This window comes from Miniopterus schreibersii, assembly GCF_964146895.1.
Source record: "Miniopterus schreibersii genome assembly, chromosome: 2".
Classification (NCBI taxonomy): domain Eukaryota; kingdom Metazoa; phylum Chordata; class Mammalia; order Chiroptera; family Miniopteridae; genus Miniopterus; species Miniopterus schreibersii.
The window spans coordinates 78,884,159-78,905,169 of record NC_138102.1 but is presented as its reverse complement, the minus strand read 5'-3'; the positions used below and the strand labels follow the sequence as shown (position 1 = coordinate 78,905,169).

Sequence of the window (21,011 nt, the reverse complement as noted above, 5' to 3'; positions counted from 1 at the left end):
GTCACCAACCCGGTCGCAGGAGAAAGGTCGCTGGGTCCTCCATTCTAAGGGTTTTAAGGCTGGCGATTTTAGGGGAGATCCTGGGGGAAGCTCTCAATATAATGTTCAGCAGCTTTCCAGGTGTGTCCTCTCCAGGTCTAGGTCTCCACTGATTGATTGGTCCAGGTCAAGGCAGGGGATCACTATCCAATGCAGCTGGTCCTGAGATCAGCTGTGGGGTCATTGTCTGGTTTTGCTCTTTTTCTAGGCCTGGGGCTAAAATACACCTGAGGCCTAGATGCTATCTTTAGGGAAGAAAGGGCAGGGATCCAAACCAGTGATATGCTAGGGGAGGAAAGGTCACCACCGGGACAAGGTCCCACCCTACACTTGTCCTTTGCTAGGCACCCGGGGCCTCCTGCCCTGTGACCTTCTGTCCCTGGCCCACGGTCCTCGTCCTGCTCATGTCTGTCTAACTGCCCACCACAATTACACTGGCAATAGTCCACCACCACACACAAACAGGGCAAAAAATTGTAAAAGAAAATAACATGTTTTAAGGAAGAACACCCTATGTAGAAATGAAGCTTGAATCAAAGCAGTCGCAAGGCCCTCACTGAGTGTTACACTGAGCCAGCTGCAGGAGCAGACCCAGACCTCCAGGTTGAGTAGGTGTCAGCTGCCTCTCCGGGCCCTAGAGAAAATTCCATTCCTTCCGGCGCACAACACATTCCTGAGCAGTGCTTTTTAATAAATTGCCAGAGAGCCATATAAATGGCCTACAAGATCAGAGAGGCTGACTTCGTTTTCATCAGTGGAAATGGATTTCCTTGGGGAACACAGAATGGGAAATGTTTTTGTTTTGTTTTTTACTGGCAATAACAATTTTTTTCATCACTTTCTTCCCATGACTTTCCAACTCAATTATAATTTAAAATTAAGGCCGTGGGCCCGAGTCCCAGCAAGGTTAACCAGCAGTCCTCCGTATGCCTTGCACCCCTACCCCCTGCCCTCACCCTGAGGTTTACTGGAGTCGAGCTCACAGGAAACCTCGGGGGACCCGGGGAAGGACAGCAACTCGAAAGCCCCCGCAGCCCCGCAGCCCCGCAGCCCCGCAGCCCCGCAGCCCCGCAGCCCCGCAGCCCCGCAGCCCCGCAGCCCCGCAGCCCCGCAGCCCGCTCCGCGCCCGGCGCCGCCCGCCCCGCGCCCGCCCCGCGCCCGCCCACTTCCGCTTCCCGGCGGATCTCTGCCCGCCCAGCCGCCGGGCGCCCTGGAGCCCCGCGGAGCCTCCCGCCTCCCGGACCCCGCTCGCGGGGGCGGGGCCGAGGGCCCGCCCGGGGCCACGTGGGGATTAAGCGGCGCCCCGTCCCCCTTCCCCCGCGCCGCGAGGGAGAGGCGACTGCGGGCGGCCGGAGCCCGAACGAGGACGCGGCCCGTCGGCGCGGCGGTGAGCGCAGTCCCGGCCTGGCGCTCGCGGGCTGCGGGGCGCCGACCGGGAGCGGGAGCGGGCGGGCCTCGGCGCCCGGGCGGCGTGACCTTCCCGGGCAGCCGGGGAGGTGACCGGCGCGCCGCACACGTGCCCAGGGACCCGCGTGCTGCCCGGGGCTCGGCGGAGACGCGGGCTGCGCGGCCTCACCTGCGGGCGGGCTGCGCGCGTCGGCGCCGGGGCTCTGCGGGCACCGCGGCGCTGATGGACGGGGCACTCGTGCAGGTTGCCAGGCAGAGTGAGCGAGCGCTCAGAGCTGGGGGCAGAAAGTTGTAGCTCGTCCCCTGAAGATGCCCCTTGTGCGGACGTCCCCCGAGGCCCCGCGGGAGGAGTGCCGCGTGCGCCGCTTAGGCGGGGGCTGGTTTGCGCCCCAGCGCGTGCTGCGCGGCTTGTCTGTGCCGGCTCCGCTTCAGGCTGGCACCTCCCGGTGCAATGTGGCCTCGTGGGAGTCTCCCGCGAGAGAAGTTAATTTCCCAACAATTAAGATGTATGATCAGCGCTGCTGTCTCTCCTGAAGTCGGACCCTGGTGTCATTTTAAAGGGGTGGGGGAGAGAGGGGTAAAGGGACCCTCAAGGGTTCGGTGTGTATACTCCGTGTGGTACTGAAGGTTTACGAATCAGTTTTAGCTCCAGCTGATCAGTCTTGCTTCCCGCAAGCCCTGCCTCTCTCAGCCCAAAGCCACGCATAATTGGAATCAGTGGCCCACACTGTCTCATTGAATGTATTAGTTCCCATTACTATATACGATCCTAATAATTCTCGGAGTAGTTATTTGTAGGATTTGATGTGTTTAATAAATTCGGCTTACCTAAAGGGGTTGGATCTACAGTGATGACATCGTATGATCCGCTGTGCCTTTTTTTCCTTCTAAGAAAGAAAAGTCCATTCCAGAAGGAGCGAAGGCACTAAGAGGCCACATCGGAGGGGCCGTTGGTGTGACTCCTTGATGCACATCCACAGTTCATCTTCCCCTGGCCTCAGTTTTCCTTCTGGAAAGGGGAGGATTAGATTAGGACCTTGATATCCTTCTCCAGATACTGGATAGCCACCTTCTTATCAACCTTAGTAATTGGCACTGCCTCTCCAGGCCTATCAGTAACGGTCAATTTTTGTCTTGTGCTTCGAACTCTTAGTTGCTTTAAGTACTGTGATTTTGTTGTTTCTGGTTTTAATTTTTTTTTTTTTGGTAAGGAAAGTTAGATTCTTGGCAGCTTTCTTCAAGTGGTTAAAAAACGTTTGGTGGCTAAAATTATTTTTTGCTGACGTTTAGGAGACGGTGTTCATCAAGGATCCAGCCCACCCACCCTCTCCTGAAAGGTGGCTTGACTGGGATCACACAGGTCTTCAGTATAATGAGGAATAAAAACTGTTTCTTGTTGTTAGCAGATAAGTCACTTACATAGTTTGAAAACCATACAGAATGGTTGCTGAATTGGTTATTCTAATATTCTGTTAATGAGGCACTGTTGCTTTTTGTACTTTATACTAAGTCTATACCTCAGCAATAGTTGATTTTTGTCTAAAGGTAGAGGAGTAGGCTCTGGTTTTTACACTGAATAAAGATTTCCTGGAGAGAGGCCTGGTTATTTGAATATTTAATAGGTGCTCCAGGTGGTTTTTATCAAGCACATTTTGGACACAGTGGAGCAGGTGTTGCTTCCAGAAGTGTAGTTGGTAGTCAGGCGTTACCAGCAAGTCAGGACTGGCAGCATTTCTGGTCTCATGTGAGGCCTATCAATCAGCATATGCAGTTCAACAAGGTCCCCAGGTGACTTGTGTGTGCAAATGGTGGAGAAGCTTTGGTGGGGACTGTGATGACTACAACCAGTGTTTGTTGCTGCATTTTGTAGTTGTTCTAAGAACTCCTGATGTATGGTCACAGTTCATTATCACATCTGTCCCATGTGGCTATTGTGATTGCCTTGTTTTATAACGATAATACTTTTATTATTTGCCTTGTATAGATGGGGACCCCCAGCTTTAGGGGCCCATCCTGCTGGTGGCAGAGCAGGCAGCCATTCAGACCCAGGCATGTGTCACTGGCAGAGCTCCTGTTTTTTTCCAGACCAGCTGTTTTGTGGCCTTCTCTAAGGGACCCAGCACTGGCAGCTGTCTGAATTTAGAACTGAGCCTGGGGAAGTGACGGTTCAACTTAGGCCTCTGAAGTGCTAGTTTGATGTGGCTTAGGACACCAGTGACTGGCTCACTTATTTGGCATTTGTTTCTAAGGATTTTGGGATGGTTGGATTGAAGTGCCCCTCACCAATGGCTGTAGCATGGATACCCAAGGAAGGTTTTTGATCTGTGAGTTTTTTGTGAGGACATAGTGGGTGGGTAAAGAGAGAGGCCAGGCACTGACATCTTGAGCCTGATTCCTTTGGAGCAACGTAGAGCTGATTTCCTAGCTCCCAGAAGTTCAGGTCCAGTAATCAGGCAGCAGGTCTAGAGAAAGGGAGGCTTCAGAGCTTGTGTGATGGTGACCTCTTGCCTCCACCCAGGGATATGAGGTACCCATCATAAGCTTCAAGAAGTTGCCTTCCACGGAGCCTAGCAGAGGAGTGGGCAAACATGAAGTCCAATCCTGCCATCCAAGCTGCCATCGACCTCACAGCAGGGGCCGCAGGTAATCCCAGAGGAAACTCCATCCTCTCCTCCTCAAGGACCTTCTACAAGTGATATGGAGGGAAAGCATGGTGAAGATAGTACCTTTGTCACCCCAAAATCAATATGCTGTAACTCAGAATGAATCCATTTAGTGGAAGTGTAATGTTGAGTTCTGAGCACAGCAGAAGGTAGAGTAGTTCCCATTATATTAAAACTATATGAGTTAGGCCCTGGCCGATATAGCTTAGTGTTTAGAGTGCCGGCCGGCACACCAAAGGGTCTTGGATTCGATTCCCAGTCAAGGGCACGTACTTGGGTTGCAGGTTTGATCCCCAGCCCCAGTGTGTGTGTGTGGGGGGGGGGGGGTGGAAGCAGCCAATTGATGTGTTTCTCTCACATCTATGTTTCTTTCTCTCTTTCTCCCTCTCTCCCTCTTGTAAATTATTCATAGCTTCATTGACTTGGTAGGATCTGGATACATGCTGGTCCCAGTGCTTGGTGCTGGTGTTCAGGATAGTCGTCACCCACCTGAGGGGCACGATGAGTGCCTTGCCAGTATCATTTGTTTGTGGTAAATTACCTGCGGAATTAGCTTACCTCCATGGATGAAAGGAGAGAATTATAGCTAGCATTTGAAAATTCATGAGCCTCCTACCTTCTTCCTGTTAGAAGTGTAACTGTTACAGATATACAACAAATGCATATTATAGTAACCTATGATATCTGGACCATTCAGGAAAATCGTGTTAAAATATGGAAAATTTCCAGTTAAAATATTAATGCTCTGAATTGAATGCTTTTTTCAGTTTATTTGCATGTAAGTCATCTAAATTGTGTACCAAGTTTAAAAATTCTGATATTCACTTCTTTTGGAATAATTATAATTATTTTGATATAATCAGGATTTTATTTTATTCTGGCCTATCAGTACCTAGGAGAGAATAACTCTAATAATAGTGATGTTTTATTAAATTATATTCCAGTAATTCAGAATTGGAGATAATTAGATACTACAAGACAGAAATATATTGCTACTCTCCTAAAAGAAACAAACAGCAGTGATAGGATCACGAAGATCATACTTGTGATTGCTTATAAGAAGAGATCAAACAGTTTTCAGACTCTGGAACTGTTTATTTTCAAGTAATAATTTGGAAGTTACTCTTAGCAGCCTCTCCCCAATCTCTTCTTTCTACAGCTGAGTTGGAATAACTATGTATAATGTCCAAGTTATGAAATTGCATTTCTTAAATTTTTAAGAAACATATTGGGGTGACGCTGGTTAAGAACATTATGTAGGTTTCAGGTCCACGATTCTGTAACGCATCATCTGTATATTGCACTGTGTGCTCACCACACGTGGTCTAGCTCCCTCATCCACCGCCCAACCCCTCCCCCTCTGGTAAACCTTCATACTGTTGTCTGTCTGTGAGTTTGTTTCTTAAATACTTTATGCAACCCTTCTCTTCAGTTTTGATTAGGCTTTAATAACCTCATCCAGTGGTTTTGTTTCCTGACACAAGCAGGGGACATCTGAGAGGTGGTGGTGTTGCAGACCCAAGGGAAGGTGGAACGTTAGCCCGTGGCAGTTCCCAAAATGCAGACTCAGTCCAGGGCCTGGGGATATATTAGGGTCATTTTAGGCCTTTCTTTTCTTTACATTCAAGAATTTTACTTGAAGTAATCTAATGCAGTTTAGATTTGCTATATTTAATACTCTTACAGTATAAAAGCAAATAAATAGGATTTTTGCTAAGCAAAGGCACGTTTCAGTTCATTCCCTATCTGAATACAGATCATTTATTGGTAGAGTCCAAATAGAGGCTTTTCTATAGAGTCAGATATTTAACTCTTCAAGGATGAAATAGCCACTCTGTTTTCTTTATCTGTTGCATGTTCCTCTGTTATTTCTCTGAGAGTGATCCGCACCACTAGGCATTAGGCAAAGAGAAGTGATTAACTCTTACCAGACTTCCCGCCCCTTCCTTTTATAATGGCCACACACATACACAGAGCAACTGCTATTTTTTTAATCCTCATCTGAGGATATATATAGTTTTTTAATTTTAGAGAGAGGGGAAGAGAGGAACATCAGTGGGTTGCCTCTCGCACGTCCTCTGACTGATCGAACCCGCAACCCGAATATATGCCCTGACCGGGAATTGAACCCATACCCTTTGGTGCACGGGATGAAGCTCCAACCAACTGAGCCACACTGGCAAGGGCACAACTGCTATTTATTAATCACTTGTTATATAGCATCCATTATGTTAAGCCTTATCATCCATTGTTACATCTGATCCTTACACTGACCCTACTGGGAACTGAGGCTGAGAAGTTACATCACTGTTTCACTTGTCCAGGATCTCACAGCAGAGCCACGCCTCAAGCCCAGATCCCCCTTACCCCCGGCTAGTGCTGTTAAACACACGCCACGCCTTTGTGTCAGTAGCTTTTGACTGCTGAGCACGCGTCAGTCTCTACCATGTGAGCTCCTTCAGGACTAGAGCTGGGTGTCGGGCACATATGTTGTTTATTGGACTGGTTTAGAAGATTTGGGGGAGCAAGAGGTGAAGATGAATTGAAGCAGGGGTCAGTGCTGGGGTAGGCTGCCTGCCCTCATTCCCGTGGGTGATTGAGGCTGCGCTCTAAAACATAGCAGTGGACTTGTGCTATGGAAGACTTCTGTCCTGTTCGCAGGGGGCACAGCTTGTGTGCTGACTGGGCAGCCGTTCGACACGATGAAAGTGAAGATGCAGACATTCCCTGACCTGTACAGGGGCCTCACCGACTGCTGCCTGAAGACCTACTCCCAGGTGGGCTTCCGGGGTTTCTACAAGGGGACCAGCCCAGCACTCATCGCCAACATCGCCGAGAACTCTGTCCTCTTCATGTGCTACGGCTTCTGCCAGCAGGTGGTGCGGAAAGTGGTGGGACTGGACAAGCAGGCAAAGCTGAGGTGATTGAAGACACTCACACTTTTTTGATTTGTAAAAAAGAAACACTTGTGTAGTCAAGATTTTTATGATACTTTATGGAGAAGAATGTTTCCTTTTTAAAAATAACTACATTCTTTCTGATTATGAATACATTGTGATTGTGTTGGAATGCACCTTTGCATTACCCAAAGGGAGAATTGCCAGGGCTGTGGAGGAGCCACCCTTAGGTGTTGGCATTCTTCAGGGGAATGCTTTTTAGATGCTGATGGTGGGGCTACTTCTCTTGTCGGCAGAGGTGCTAGAATAAAGCCTTGGATGCAACTTGTGACCCAAGCTTTAGGTTCTACTTCATCAGCAAAATGAAGAGTCTTGGGAGAGGCTGCCTGAACCAAATAGGTTTGAGGAGAGACTTGGAATTTTAGGAAGGGTCAGAAGTATCTGAGAAATTACAGGCGAACTTTCCTTGGCAAGTCTCCCCCAAACATCAGACTTTGACTTGTGTCCTGTCATTTTTGGGTCTTTATTATACAGAGACTAAAAAGAATTTAGAAACCCCTGGGATGTCTAGGCATGCCTCCTGAAATAACTAAAAACTATTATTTCAGCTTCATGGTTGCAAAGGTCAGGCATATTGGTTGTTTTGGTAGGAATTTGAAATCCCATTGCAACTAAGGTCCTACATGACTAAAGTCAGGTTCCTTTTGTACAGAAATGTTCTCTTGGTGGTGCCTAGAGGTCTAAGCATGTTCCCTTTTATATGCAGGAATTCTGTCTTGATGGATGGAACCTGTTTTTTAAAAGCTTGGGGCTGGATGAGCTCACTCAGGGAGATAGTGTCTATGGAGGGCTGTGCTTTGATCCTAGGACCCTCCGGTATAGTGGGGAGAGGAAGTCAGGAAACAAGCAGGAGACAAACCAGGAGAGTGAGTTTTCCCACAGTAGATACTGACAGGAAGAACCTGTTGTGACTGCAGCTCGTCTTGCTCAAGGGAGAGACACTGGACTGAGGAGACCACAGTGTAGGCCTCCAGCATCCTTTGAGAAGAGCCCATGGGGAGAAGACAGGGGAACAGTGAGCAGCCACAAGGGATCTGGAGGAGTCCTGCAGGAAAGAAATCATCCAGTTTCCCTTGGCCTAAACCAGTACTCTGTTCGTTTTTGAACTCAGAGTCGTGTTTCTTGCATAACAGTTTGCTTGTCACCTGTTGGGGAAATGCCCCTGGAGGTTACAGAGCCTGACATGTGTTGTGTCGTTTAGCCCTCACCATGGTCCTGTGAGACGAGCAGAGTGGGTGTTAATGTTTCACAGATGAGGAAATGAAGTGCAGCTACTGACATGCTGCACTTCAAGGTCACTTGGTGATGACTGAAAAAGCCAGGACTCCGGCCCATCTCTGAGCCCCTGTCCAGCATTCTCTTCATAAGACCATAGTTGGGGCTCTGGAGTGTTTTGTAGGGATCAGGTCTAGATAAAAGATGCATAAGCAGAGCAGTGAAAGGAAAGAACTGCTTCTGAGAACCTGTTGTGAATTTCTGCAATAATATTGTAAATATTTGTCTGTTCTTGGTTTGAACAGTGCCCTGAGTGGTGTTCTTCTTTGACCTTTGGCTGGACAGGGTCTTACATGGCAGGAGTGTTCAGGTACATGTTTGTTGTACGGGTGATAAACAGTCGATTCTTACAAAATCTCATCCTACGCCTGTTGCCATTTCAATTCCAGTTCTAAACGCTTATACTTTAGGAACAACCTGGGCCCCGTGGACCTCATTTAGTGCACTGGTAGATGAAAGTGTTTATTAGAAAGCCAAAGTCCACTGCAGATCTCATCTGGCCTTGTCGTTGCACTGTAACAACGTGCTAGGTGTTTGTTCAGGTGTCTGAACCATGACTGCCATCTTAGATTGAATGGGTGGCTCCATTTACTGATGCCACCTTTGTCCGAGTAAACTTGGCAAACTGGTTAATGACCCTGATTGACTATTGCCTCTCAGCAGGTTGACAGATAGTCTCTGAGGGAGGCCAAGTATGGCTCTGCAGGTGGCTGGAAGACAGCAGAAACCATTTTAAGCTTTGGTTTTGACAGCCCAGTGAAGCAGTAGTGGAGCGGAAGGAATGGAGCATTCAGCTTTCTACACTCTAGAGAGCTTAATGCCAGCATAGCTGTGTATTTGGCTCTTCTCTGGAAATGGTCTGATGCTCAGTTCTCTAAAATCAAAAGGAAGTCCATACTGCAAGCACTGTCTTCCTCCTGGGAGAAAGCCACTCCGAGCCAACCTTCTGAGACCTGATAACTGCCTTACATCTGTCTGTGGCACTAAGGCCGGGCTACCAGGGCATAGGATATTGGGAATAGAGGTGGCCCTTGATTTGACACTGATGTTTGACATCAGTCTATTTACCTATTAGTTTATTGTAACTTTAAGATAACTGAATGTGGTAGGTCTGTTAAGCTTTCACAGTTTGGAGAAAAACTGTAAGGGGCTCTGTACCTGGGGCAGTAAGCTGAGGGGATTACCCGTTTCCCCCCCCCCCAGGGCTTTTGGAAATCTGTGAGTGGTGCTGATTGTCCAGTGACAGCAGGATGCTGGCATTTAACATGGAAGTGTCAGGGAGCAGCTCTGTCCTTCCTGCCCAGCAAAGGTGGTCCACCCCACATGCCAGTCATGCTCCCCTGATGAAACACTGTCCCAGGGTTGGAAGAGTCGTCTTTTCTGACCCCCATGAACTCTCAGGGAAGCTTTCCTGAGAGTTTGTTTCTTAACTTTCTCCCATATTCTTGAACTTTATTGGATTCAAGTTTCACAGTCCTGCTGGTGACTGGCTGATGGTACTAAACGGATATGAGATGAGGAGGTGAATACTTCTGTTTTTCTATTTATGTGTATTCATTCCTCCACTTATATTTCCAGCTCAGCCATTTTACCTGCAACCATTGAACTTGCTGACTTGCACTGGCTTTGCGCTCTCCTACATGCCCTCTGTGTTGCTGAGGTCAGGAGGTTATCAGTTGAACTGGGAAATCTTTTGGGAATGAGCAACTTTTTGGTTAAAAATTTATCTTGGATTTTCATATGTGGAGTTATGTGTCTGCTCCAGGTTGGGTTTTGGGCTTGTAGGGATGACCTCAGAAGCTAGTTTTATTTAAAGCTTAGTGAGCAAAATACACTGGAGTATTAACAGTGCATGTTTTAGGGTGGTGGGGCTATGGGTAATTTCTTTCCTCCTCTCCATGTTTTGTTTTGTATGTCACTGTGTGTCTTAATTCTGGCCGCCATAACTAAATACCATTGGCTTGCTGGCTTAAACAGCAGACATTTGTTTCTTATAGTTCTGGAGACAGGAAAGTCCAAGATTGAGGTGCTGGCTGATTCGGTCTAGGGAGGGCCCTCTTCCTGGCTTGCAGAGGGATACATTCTTGTTGTGTTCTGCATGGCAGAGAGAGCTCGAAAGCTAGCTCTCTGGTCTCTTCTGATAAGGGTACTAATCCCACCATAAGGACTCTGCCCTCATGATCTCATCTAAACATAATTACCTCCCAGAGGAACCCCTTCAAATACCGTCACATTGTGGTTAAGGCTTCAACATAGGAGTTTGGGGATGGGAGACACAGTCCATAGCATGTGACCAATGAAAAGTATGATTTTATAGTCAGGCAGATTTGAATCCTAGCATTGCCACTTGGGAGCTGTGTGGCTTTAGGTGCGTTAAATTGGTGTATTGCTGTCAGCCTCAGAGCTTTGTGGAATCCTTAGATAAAACGGCATATGAAAATTCCTGGTGGGCACTCAGGCACTGTTTCTCTCCTTTCTTGCATTCTTTCCTCGACCACTGGAGAGTTTCAGCGTGGTGAGTGCTGTGTGAATGAAGAGCAGGACAGGTAATTGGTCTCCTGTGCTTGTGCCCTTTCAGTGATCTGCAGAATGCAGCTGCTGGTTCCTTTGCCTCTGCGTTTGCTGCACTGGTGCTCTGCCCCACTGAGCTCGTGAAGTGCCGGCTACAGACCATGTACGAGATGGAGACATCAGGAAAGATAGCCAAAAGCCAGAAGTAAGCACCCCTGGGCCCAAATAATAGGTCTCTGATGCCTTAGCATATTGAGTATTTGTAATTTCATATTGTACTAAAATTAAGTAATAGATATAAAAACAGATATATCTACTCCAAAATATGGTGTTTCTAGAACACTTTTTCCTACCAGTCAGAGGATAATTTTCTGAATGGACTGTCTGTGATGGTTGGACCCACCACCCCATCTGACATATTTAATACCCAGAAGTGGAGAAGCCAGGAGCTATACCCTTTTGGTCTGTTCTGTGCGTAAGGCATGATCTCCAACCATGTTGGGGGCCACAGAGCAGGCAGCTATGGTGTTGAGAGCTGAGCCTTCACAGGTGCTAATTTGGCTCGGAGATGAATATTTGATGTGCATTCTCAGGATTCACATGGGTGTTCAGGCTGATCAGCCCAGATCCTAGTGGTAACTTCTTTACTGCCCCCTCCCTAATCCTTCAGGTTTACCTAAAAGGGCCCAAGGTCTGAAAACCCTTTGAAGCCCTTGTAAACATAGCTCTCTTCAGTGATCAAGGGATCACTCTTCAATTCAGTCTTGAAAACAGAATCTAGTTACCCTGCGAGTAATCATATACAATATGATTTATTTGAATAGAAAAGTAATTGATTATCCTTGTTAACCTCCGAATTTGCTTTTTTATCTTAATATCTGGCTGACAGAAGTTCTGGTGGTGGGTATTACTGTGATTAACCCAAAGCCTGTAAGCCTGCTGGGAAAAACCAGTAGATAACCATTTTCAGTCTCCTCCCAGTGAGGATGGGGTTTGTAACAGAGCCCTGTTTCCTGCAGCCTTGAGATTAATTACAACAAATTTGAATCTATTATTCATAGAGTGAGGTCCAAAAGTGTAAGTCTTTAAAACTTTTTATTGAAATATGTACATTCAGAAATCATAAGTGTGCAGTCCTATAACTAGTCACAAAATGAACATGCCTTTGTAACCAGTGGCCAGATTAAGAAATAGAATATTAACAGCACCCATAAAGTTGCCCTCATATCCTTTGAAAGTAATTTAAGGTATTTTAAAAGAAAGTAATTGTTATGCCTAGGTTGTGGGTCGATCCCCAGTCAGTGCATATGGGAGGCAACCTATTGATGTTTCTCTCTCACATCAATGTTTCTCTCTCTCCTTCTCTCTCTAAAAATACAACCAACCAACCATCCAACCCCCCATATCCTTTAAAGTGGATCCATTTAAAAGAAAACATTGGCCAGAGTGGCTCAGTTGGTTGAGCATCGTCCTGTGCACCAAAAGGTTGTGGGTTTAATCCCCAGTCAGAGCACGTACAGAAGGCATCCAATAGATGTTTCTCACATTGATGTTTCTCTCTCTCTCCCTCCCTCTCTCTCCCCCTCCCTCTCTCTCTCCCCCTTCCCTCTCTCTCCCCCTCCCCCTCCCTCTCCCTCTCTCTCCTTCCCTCTCTCTCCCCCTCTTTCTCTCCCCCTCCCTCCCTCTCTCTCCCTCTCCTCTCTCCCCCTCTCTCCCTCTCTCCACCCCTCCCTCTCTCTCCCCTCCTCCCTCCCTCCCCCTCTTTCTCTCCCCCTCCCTCACTCTCTCTCCCCCTCTCTCCCCTCCTCCCTCCCTCCCTCCCTCCCTCCCTCCCTCCCTCCCTCTCTCTAAGCATGTCCTCAGGTGAGGATTAAAAACAATAAAAAGAGCCCTGGATGGTGTGCTCAGTGGTTAAAGCATCAGCCCACACACCAAAGGATCTTGGGTTCAATTCCTGGTCAAGGGCATATACCTGGGTTGCAAATTTGATCCCCAGCCCTGGTTGGGGTGCCTGAGGGAGGCAACCAATTGATGTCTCTCTCTCACATCTATGTTTCTCTCTCCCCCTCACCCTTCTTCCCTCCCTTCCACTCTGAAAATCAATGGGAAAAATATCCTCAGGTGAGGATTAACAATAACAACAACAAAAAAGTAATTGTTAGAGCCAAAGGACTTAGGCAAATGGACACCTTGCGCAAAAGTAAATATTGGGTGACCATACTTTAGGCATAGCAGTGTCCACACAGTGGTATGTGATAGTTTAGGGTTAACTTGGATTGGAAGGCAGGCTAATTGTGTTGAGTTGGATTATTTTGTCCCATTAGCATTACAGAATGAGAGCCTGTTGCTGGAAGGACCTGGCTAATTGGTAATGCCTGGGAAGCCTTCTGAAGTCCTCAGAGGAAGATAATCATTAAAAGCTTGTGGCCTTTACCACCTCCGGCCCTAATCCTGCATTGGTCCAAGCCAGGTCACCTGATGAGATCAAAATGAGAAGCTAGGGAGAGTAGTGGTTTTTGGTTTCTTGCTGTTGTTCCAAGGGACAAAGTCTGCCGTGGTGCACACCATCAGGAAGAGGAGCTTAGATGGAAAGTGCCCTGCATTCTGGCTGCTGCAGGACTTTGATCTGCTTGAAATAAAAATTCTTGCATACCTGCTTTTCTAAGAAATAAATTCTTGGTGTTTGCCTTATAGGAATTGTATAGAATTTCTTTGGTCTTATCTTCAAGTAACATTTACTTCCTTGCTCATTCCTCTACATTAACACAAAACAACCCCTAAAACACCTGAACAAATTTCCTCAAAACACTAGATCCAAAGAAAGATTGAGGAAATTGGAATCGAGGGAGGTAAGGGACTGGGCAAGTTGAATACCATTTATTCTTGCTGAGCTTGGACACTCCTTATTGTAACTTCGTTTATTCACTGTTGAGAAAAGTGGGCATTAGCTCTTTTACATTGTTGATAATGACTTCTAGAAATGTATTTCTTTACCGTAGAATAATTTAGGTGATAAAACTTGTCATAAGATAATTGTATCTGTGCTCCTCTAGATATTTACTTCCCATAGACGTCTTTTAGTCTCAGAATTCCGGTTCCTCTGTTTAGAAAATCAACTATTTCCTTCCTAGAGCTTAACCAGGTCTGTTGATTGGGTGCTAATGCTGTTGTTGTGTTTAACACTCTCTCACTGTGTCTTCTCCCAGTACAGTTTGGTCTGTAGTGAAGAGCATCCTTGGAAAGGATGGCCCATTGGGCTTCTACCATGGACTCTCAAGCACTTTACTTCGAGAAGTACCAGGCTATTTTTTCTTTTTCGGCGGCTATGAACAGAGTCGATCATTTTTTGCAGCAGGGAGATCAAAAGATGAACTAGGTAAATGTGTTCACGTTGGGTTTGACGGTATCACCTTTCCAATGGTGTGGTTGCTGTGGATTCCATGCACTCTGTGCCCCTTTGTGGGGGTCCACCTGGCACTGGATTTCTGGATGCTGGGAAGTAATGTGGCCCTGGCAACTGCAGGCACCTTCCTCTGGGTGGCGCTGGCAACTGTTGGCACCTTCCTCTCAGGTTGGTAATTTACTCAGGACAGGCTGAAGCTGTGCATCCCAAACTTTTGTACTGCAGTAACATTTGTTAATTTGTTCTGGCTCCATTTAAGGGGTGAGGAAATATAGAACTTTCTTTCCCTATGGGAAATCAGCAATAAATGGGGAAATCACCTGTCAATCATTTTTCAATAAGCTTAAAACTTGGTAACAAATCTTGGTAGTGAAATTATAGTTCTTTCTATCTTCTTGTATTTAGCTGCTTGACACCACATATCAATGTTTGGCCCACATGAGTGTGATTACTTTTTTCTTAAAATCTCCCTTCAGTGCTTTAGACCTATTCTGGGGTTAGTCAAGCTCCCAGGCTTAACTGTTCTATTTAATAAGACAACTTTGGTTTTTCATGGTAAAGGAAGAATCAGGGCTGTTGGGCTTTAAAATATTACAATACTTCAGAATGAGAAAGTTGAAAAGAGACCTGTGTTTCAGTGGCCTCTTGTCTCATTCTTCCTGCTAGGGCATTGCCATGCTGCTGGGGGCCTGCTCGCTCTGTGCAGATCAGCCCTCTGCAGGGTGGGGCAGGCTGGCCACGGTGCCACAGTGACCAGCCTAAATACGACCCTCACTAGGGCTTTCCATCCTGGCAAGATGAGGCGTAGACCCAGACTACCACAGGGAACCTGTGCTCTTAGGGTTTGACAGTTGCCTCAGACAATTGTGTTCCACAGCATTAGCATTTTTATTTGCACCTACCTGCAGCCTCTACCTTGACCTCTAGAAATGTCACATCAACTGTTCCTGAGACAAAATACTGTTTGCTAATTTTCTTCTCTAGGCCCTGTCCCTTTGATGTTAAGTGGTGGAGTTGGTGGAATTTGCCTCTGGCTTGCTGTTTACCCAGTGGATTGTATCAAGTCTAGAATTCAAGTTCTTTCCATGTCTGGAAAACAGGCAGGATTTGTTGGAACCTGTATAAGTATTGTGAAAAATGAAGGTGGGTCTGCTACTTGCACAAAGAGAGTGTATATTTATACAGTGCTGGTCTTGTTGCGGTGGATCACATGTATAATTGCTCTCTGCCCCTATCTCATATCCCTTGTGTAGCACTGTGTGTTAATCCATGTTTGTGGATTTGTTTCCAACTCCCTTTAGCTTACTTTCATTATTCTCAAGAATGTTTAAAGTTCTTATTCCTAACCCCTGAGCCAGGTACCTGTCAGGATTCTTTGTTCTAAATAACCTGGAGGGAATTATTTAAATATGGACTTTGTTTAAGAGGACAGATGTTTTGAAGTTGGCACCACTTGTTTTATGCCATATAGATCTTTTCAAATGACCCTAAGAGAACCACCAAGGGATTTAAAAGAATGTGCAGCATGCTTAATCCTTAGACTTCTGGAATTAGAAACGCACTAAGCAACTTCTGAAGGTGATTTTTTATCAATTTATAGTTATGTAGGAGGGTGAAGATTTTCTATTTAATGTTTGTATAAAGCTAATTCTATGCTACTGAGTGAAAACCTGTCCTTCCAGCATCCTTTATACATCTTGAAGCTTGAGATGTGAGCTCCCTTATCATGATTTTGAGAGGACAGTAGCAGTGTGCAGAAATTGTTCAATTTGTATCCCAAGTAGAGTGCAGACATCTTGTGTATTACTAATAGTAACCCCTCTTTAAATTTACATAATACTTTATAGTTTTACAAAGTACGTACACCTCCCTTATCTAATTGGATTCTTCATATCCACCCTGGGCAATGCTAAAACTAAAATGGGTCTCTGACTTCAACTCTTTCCACTGGCCCTATGCCTCGTGGTCTTCGCCCCCCAGGAGAAGCTGCAAGACAACTGCAGCCTCTGGCCCTGTGATTGCCTTCTGTCTGCCCATGTGAGGCCTCAGTTCTGCCAGATCCGTCTACCAGGAGTTAGCCAGGCGTGGGATTGCTGTATGTTACCTGAGTATCACCCAGCTTTGCTGGGAGACCTGACATTATCCGATTTCCTGTAGTCGATTTAGTTCCATTAGTCCAGGGAAACCTGGAAATAAATCCTTTCATAACGTGTTGGTTTTTAATGCTCTTGTATGGATTTGTAAGTGCAAAAATATCTGTGCTATGCAGTTTCATGGAATATCTCTAAGGAAGGGGCTCTCAGTCTTTGATCACCCTTTTGTCTTCTAGGAATAATGGCCTTATATTCTGGACTGAAACCTACTATGATTCGAGCATTCCCTGCCAATGGGGCACTATTTTTGGCCTACGAATACAGCAGGAAGTTGATGATGAGCCAGTTTGAAGCAGACTGAAGTGTTCTAGCAAACCTGGATCCCAGTACAAGTGCTTGAGGACTATAGTTCATCTCAGGGTTTCATGAAGTACAAGACCAGTGTGGAATTATTTTGATTTCAGAGCATTTTGTTGTCTTCCATTCTTCTGCCCTAAATCTTAAACTTTATGGAAGGACCTCAATTTTACACCATTTAATTTCTGCCCATAATTGTATCAAAATAGAAAAGTTGCTGATCTTGTCCTTGGTAGGACATACAGGATGCGCCTCTGGCCCTCTGTACCTAATCTGAAAATCTAAATGTAATTATATCAGGGATTTTGCATAAACCTGTATGTGTCCATGCAGTTTGGATGGTGGTGTGTTGTCAGTGAAGTGCAATTTTGTTTTGTGTTTAATCTCAGACCACACCAGAAAAACCCAGCGGTAACCATGTTTCATGATTCCTTAACCCATCCTAGATGTATGGTCTCAAAATCTGCTTAACACCTGCACTATACCAAGTGGTTAAGTTTCTAAAAAGGTTTCCTGTGGTGCTTGAAAACCAAAATACCCATCTAGATTTTAAAGAGGAGAATATACCTGCATACTGATGTGGCTTCCATGTTTCTGATATTAGTTTCAGAGTAGGCATCCTGGATTTTTCCAGGTGCTCTACTGTTAAAATAGTGCCATTCATTTTTTTGGTGGGATCATATACTCTCTGAAATATTGTGGGGCGTGGGCTAGTATCAGGCCTCTGGAAAGCTGTGTGGCCTTCCCTGTGCCAGCTTCCTTCCTTCTCTCCTAAAGAGCTTCCCCCCTGCTGGGCTTTAGGTTGAGGAAGGGCCTGAGGGGAGGGGCTGTGCTGCTATCTTTGTGAAGACCCTGTCGCCCACAACAACCCTTAACTTCTGTCTCTGGTTCCTGGGTAGGACTCCGGAGTATTCTGTCGGACCAGTTTGGACCACTCACTCATTGCCTCCACCATTTGGAAACCCATCCTGGGAGTAGAGGGCCAAAGCCAAGAGAAGCCCTTGTTCCCTTTCTGGTGACTGACAGTGCTCCTGGGTGGAGTCCTCTCCTCAGAACTAGACAAAGCGTAGTGTTTGCACTCCATAGTGAGTACTGTCAGGGCTGACCCATTCTTAAGTTTTTCTTGGGGTCCATAACTCCATCATGCTTTTACAGTGTTGGAGCCTATTATATTTGGTACTGGCAGTCAGTGAATTTTAATGACTCTGTGTGGGGTCTGACTTTATAAAGGAACAAAACAAGAAAAGTAACTTTTATTAAGCTATGCCATATGTATCCACTAACAGCAACAAAGACACTCATTCATCTGATACCCACAGACTTGGGGATGGGCAGCTGTTCTTTGGCCATCTGAGTGGTACTTCACCTGAACAGGCTAGAAATGAAGCAAAATAGAAAATGGGACCAGCTTCCAGCAGAAAGCGACCTGCTTCAGAGTCCTCGGTCCCCCTTCCTGGAGCCCGTCAGCATGTCTCAACACTGTTGGCAGTAGACCTCACATGTCCTTCGTAAAGGTTTAACTAAATATCTTCAATAGAAACAGTCTGAAGCAAGTAAGAGTGAGGGGCAGTAAAGAATGGAAAGGCAGAGGAATTTATTTTTCATTCTATTCATTGGGCATAATTTGTACCATTTCAGATCTGTACTCCAGACAAAAGGATGGTCATTTGACATACCGTGTTTAGAGAAATTCTCTAGTGTTCTGTATCATTAAATTATTTGCCTAATACTTGAGTATATGAGGAGTTCTTATATACATGCAGTTATGAAACTCGGCTTACTAGTTACTATCTCCCTGCATCAGGCTGTGGATGTGATGTGTGTGATTTGGCAGGATGCCATTCTTTTTCTTTAAATAGTTAAACCTTTTGCTATTAAGTTTTGGGTAATACTCCAGGTTATTAAATTATGTTTAAGAAAACTTGTGCCATTCTGATATATTCTAATGTAATTTCTCAAGTTCATATTGGGTTCCAAGAAAGTAACCCCCAGGAGACCCTAAGCAAGTTCTCCCTCTAGGAGAGGAAGCAAAATAGTGTGGCAACTCATTGCCAAAATTCTGATGGATCTTGGATCTCTTCTAGGGAAGAGAAACCCCAACTGCATCTCCTTATTTCAAACAGAAAGGTTCTTAGAAATTGGGGTCCGGCAGTATTGAAAAAGCTAGATCTTAGTCCTCACTGAGCCAGCCACGCATCCCCCCACCCCCCATTCAGTTAAGCCTGCCACTTGGTCTGCACTCTGGATTGTGGCATGAATTTTAAAGGAAACAACCTGTTCTGCCACAACATGTTTCTGTAACACCAATGAACAGGGATTAATGCAGTCATAACATGGAAGGAACTTGAGATGGTGTCTTCCAAGATCTCTTCCTTCAGGGAGTGTAGAATGATAACTTTTGTCAGAAAAGCAAAAAACCTTCAGCTGGGCTGCTGCACTGGCAGCTGGGCCCTTTGTGGGCTCTTCTGAGGAAAGAGCGAGCACCTATGCCAGTGCCACTTTGGCACCCACCAGCCCTCCAATTAAAGGATTGCCCTAGTTCCCCCTAGTTCCTGTGGCAACCTCCAGACGTTCTGGGCTGCCACCTGGGTGGTTAGTGGTTGGTGTGCTGGTTACAACATTGCTTAGTTGGAGTGGCCTGCCCCAAATCCCCAAACCCCCAACCCCGTCTCCCCAGGCAAACCATTTCTTAAGTGTGTGCTTTTTGCAGAGCACAAGGTTTTTCAGGAATGAGTACAGTGTGTGTTAGCAGAGGCACTGTTTCTTTTTAGTTGCTACCTTTGTTTCCCGATGAATTTAACTTGGTCTAGATTGTTGAGAGCCTTGCCTATTAAAGGGCAAATCACTCAAATAAGGATAATTTCAATAAAGCCAAAATAGGACTGTTTTCAAGGGTAATTATGGCCTTAAGATACAGTGGCAGTGAAGGTACTTGTAATAAAATAGCCCTGGGTACCAAAGAGAAAATGATGCCCTGTGCACACAGAACTAACCAGTGTTTGTAATGAAAAGGTGACCTTCCTTCACAGTTCCCCAAGTTTAGGGAAAGTTGGTTCTTAGCCATTTTAAAATAATCTAGATCTCCAGGCAGATACTTCCTTTGACTTCACTTGTGATGTTCCACAGAAGCAGAAGTTGCTGAAGATTCTCAATCCTTCATGTTGACCAAGATTCTCTCCCCTCTCCAATGCCCGTGTGTCACTGAATGAAGCTCTGTGCAGAGGGCAAGAGAAAAGCATGTGTTGGGGGTGGGGAGCTGCTGTGTAAACGTGTCTCTGGGTTTAACAGTCTTTGCTGCCAATCTGATTTTTGTTAGTTTGTTAATCAAATGGAGGAAGGAAGTAGAATTTGCCTTCTAATCTGAAATTACAAATGTGAAACAAAGCAGGGAATAAATACTTGTCCAAAAACATATCAGTGAAAAATCCATAGTATCGGGGGGAATCACAAGTTTAATGTATGTCAGTTATTTTGACATGAGAGTTTTATTTAAAGTTTTTAAAAGTGATAACGTGTTCCTGTCTACTGTGTTCTAAATTCATCTCAGTGCAGTTGAAAACTGTGTGAAGTATATTCCTTCAAAAAGGAAAAAAAATTGCCATTGACATTTTCTCTTGTATATATTTAATATATATTTAATAGATTTCTCAAGAACATATGTACATATATTTAAACATAAGTATACCAGCAAGAAAATAGGTTTTGAAGATATAAATATGTAGTAGGGGTTGGGAAGAATACGGTTCTATTCTAGAAGGGGAACTACACTTAATCAGATACCAGCTACAACTTAACGTCATCAAAATATATTTCAACTGCAAACTCTGGACGATAAATATTCCATGTTTTTGGCTTATGGGGATTATCCAATTCATTTCTTGTAAGATAAAGCCTAGAATAGAAAAAAAACACATTACATTTTAGGGATTACAGAAAAGCCATTTAGGGCACCCTTTTTAAAGCTTTAAAAAAAGACTTGCTGGCCAAGATTAGTCTCTGCTGCCTTTTGTGTATCTTAGCTTTCTAGGAGCCAATTCTCCCACTTTCTCTAGTGAGATGCAAAATATCTTAATCTTTAGTAACACACAGTAACAATATGCCACTGATTCTTTTAACATTGCCTTTTATGGAATGAATGACATCTGGGTTTAATAAAATTAACTTTTGTATGTGACAGAAATCAGCCAGAGAGAATGGATGTGTGTTAAAGCCAGAAATAAAATACCTAGTGTCTTTTAAATGACGAAGTTGGCAATTTCCACTGATTAACAATCTCGTAAAACAGCTTTACCCAATAGTATGGAAA

The 21,011-nt window shown here is 45.3% G+C and overlaps 2 protein-coding genes across 2 annotated transcripts in view; one reads left to right on the top strand and one right to left on the bottom strand.

Moving 5' to 3' along the window:
* Nucleotides 1–1,263: 1,263 nt before the first annotated feature.
* On the top strand, nt 1,264–18,439 carry SLC25A15 (solute carrier family 25 member 15). The gene is made up of 7 exons (XM_081128022.1): nt 1,264–1,426; nt 3,965–4,089; nt 6,771–7,029; nt 10,920–11,057; nt 14,059–14,228; nt 15,240–15,398; nt 16,585–18,439. Exons 2-7 carry the CDS (start codon nt 4,035–4,037, stop codon nt 16,707–16,709), a joined length of 906 nt encoding a protein of 301 aa, XP_080984148.1. The 5' UTR covers nt 1,264–1,426; nt 3,965–4,034; the 3' UTR covers nt 16,710–18,439.
* Nucleotides 18,440–20,205: 1,766 nt separating this feature from the next.
* The window catches only part of LOC308552447 (phosphatidylinositol 3,4,5-trisphosphate 3-phosphatase TPTE2-like), a gene marked incomplete at its 5' end in the record, with an annotated part of 89,743 nt that continues 88,937 nt past the window's right edge, over nt 20,206–21,011 (bottom strand). The window contains one exon of the mRNA XM_081127742.1: nt 20,206–20,597. Coding sequence (XP_080983868.1) covers nt 20,489–20,597 — 109 coding nt within the window. The 3' untranslated portion in view covers nt 20,206–20,488. The remainder of the gene's footprint in view (nt 20,598–21,011) is intronic.

Coding starts and splice junctions, on each gene's coding strand:
- SLC25A15 (XM_081128022.1), top strand. CDS start 4,035: ATGAAGTCCAATCCTGCCATCCAAGCTGCCATCGACCTCACAGCAGGG. Junction 4,090..6,770: donor CCTCACAGCAGGGGCCGCAG/GTAATCCCAGAG, acceptor TCCTGTTCGCAG/GGGGCACAGCTTGTGTGCTG. Junction 15,399..16,584: donor AAGTATTGTGAAAAATGAAG/GTGGGTCTGCTA, acceptor TTTGTCTTCTAG/GAATAATGGCCTTATATTCT.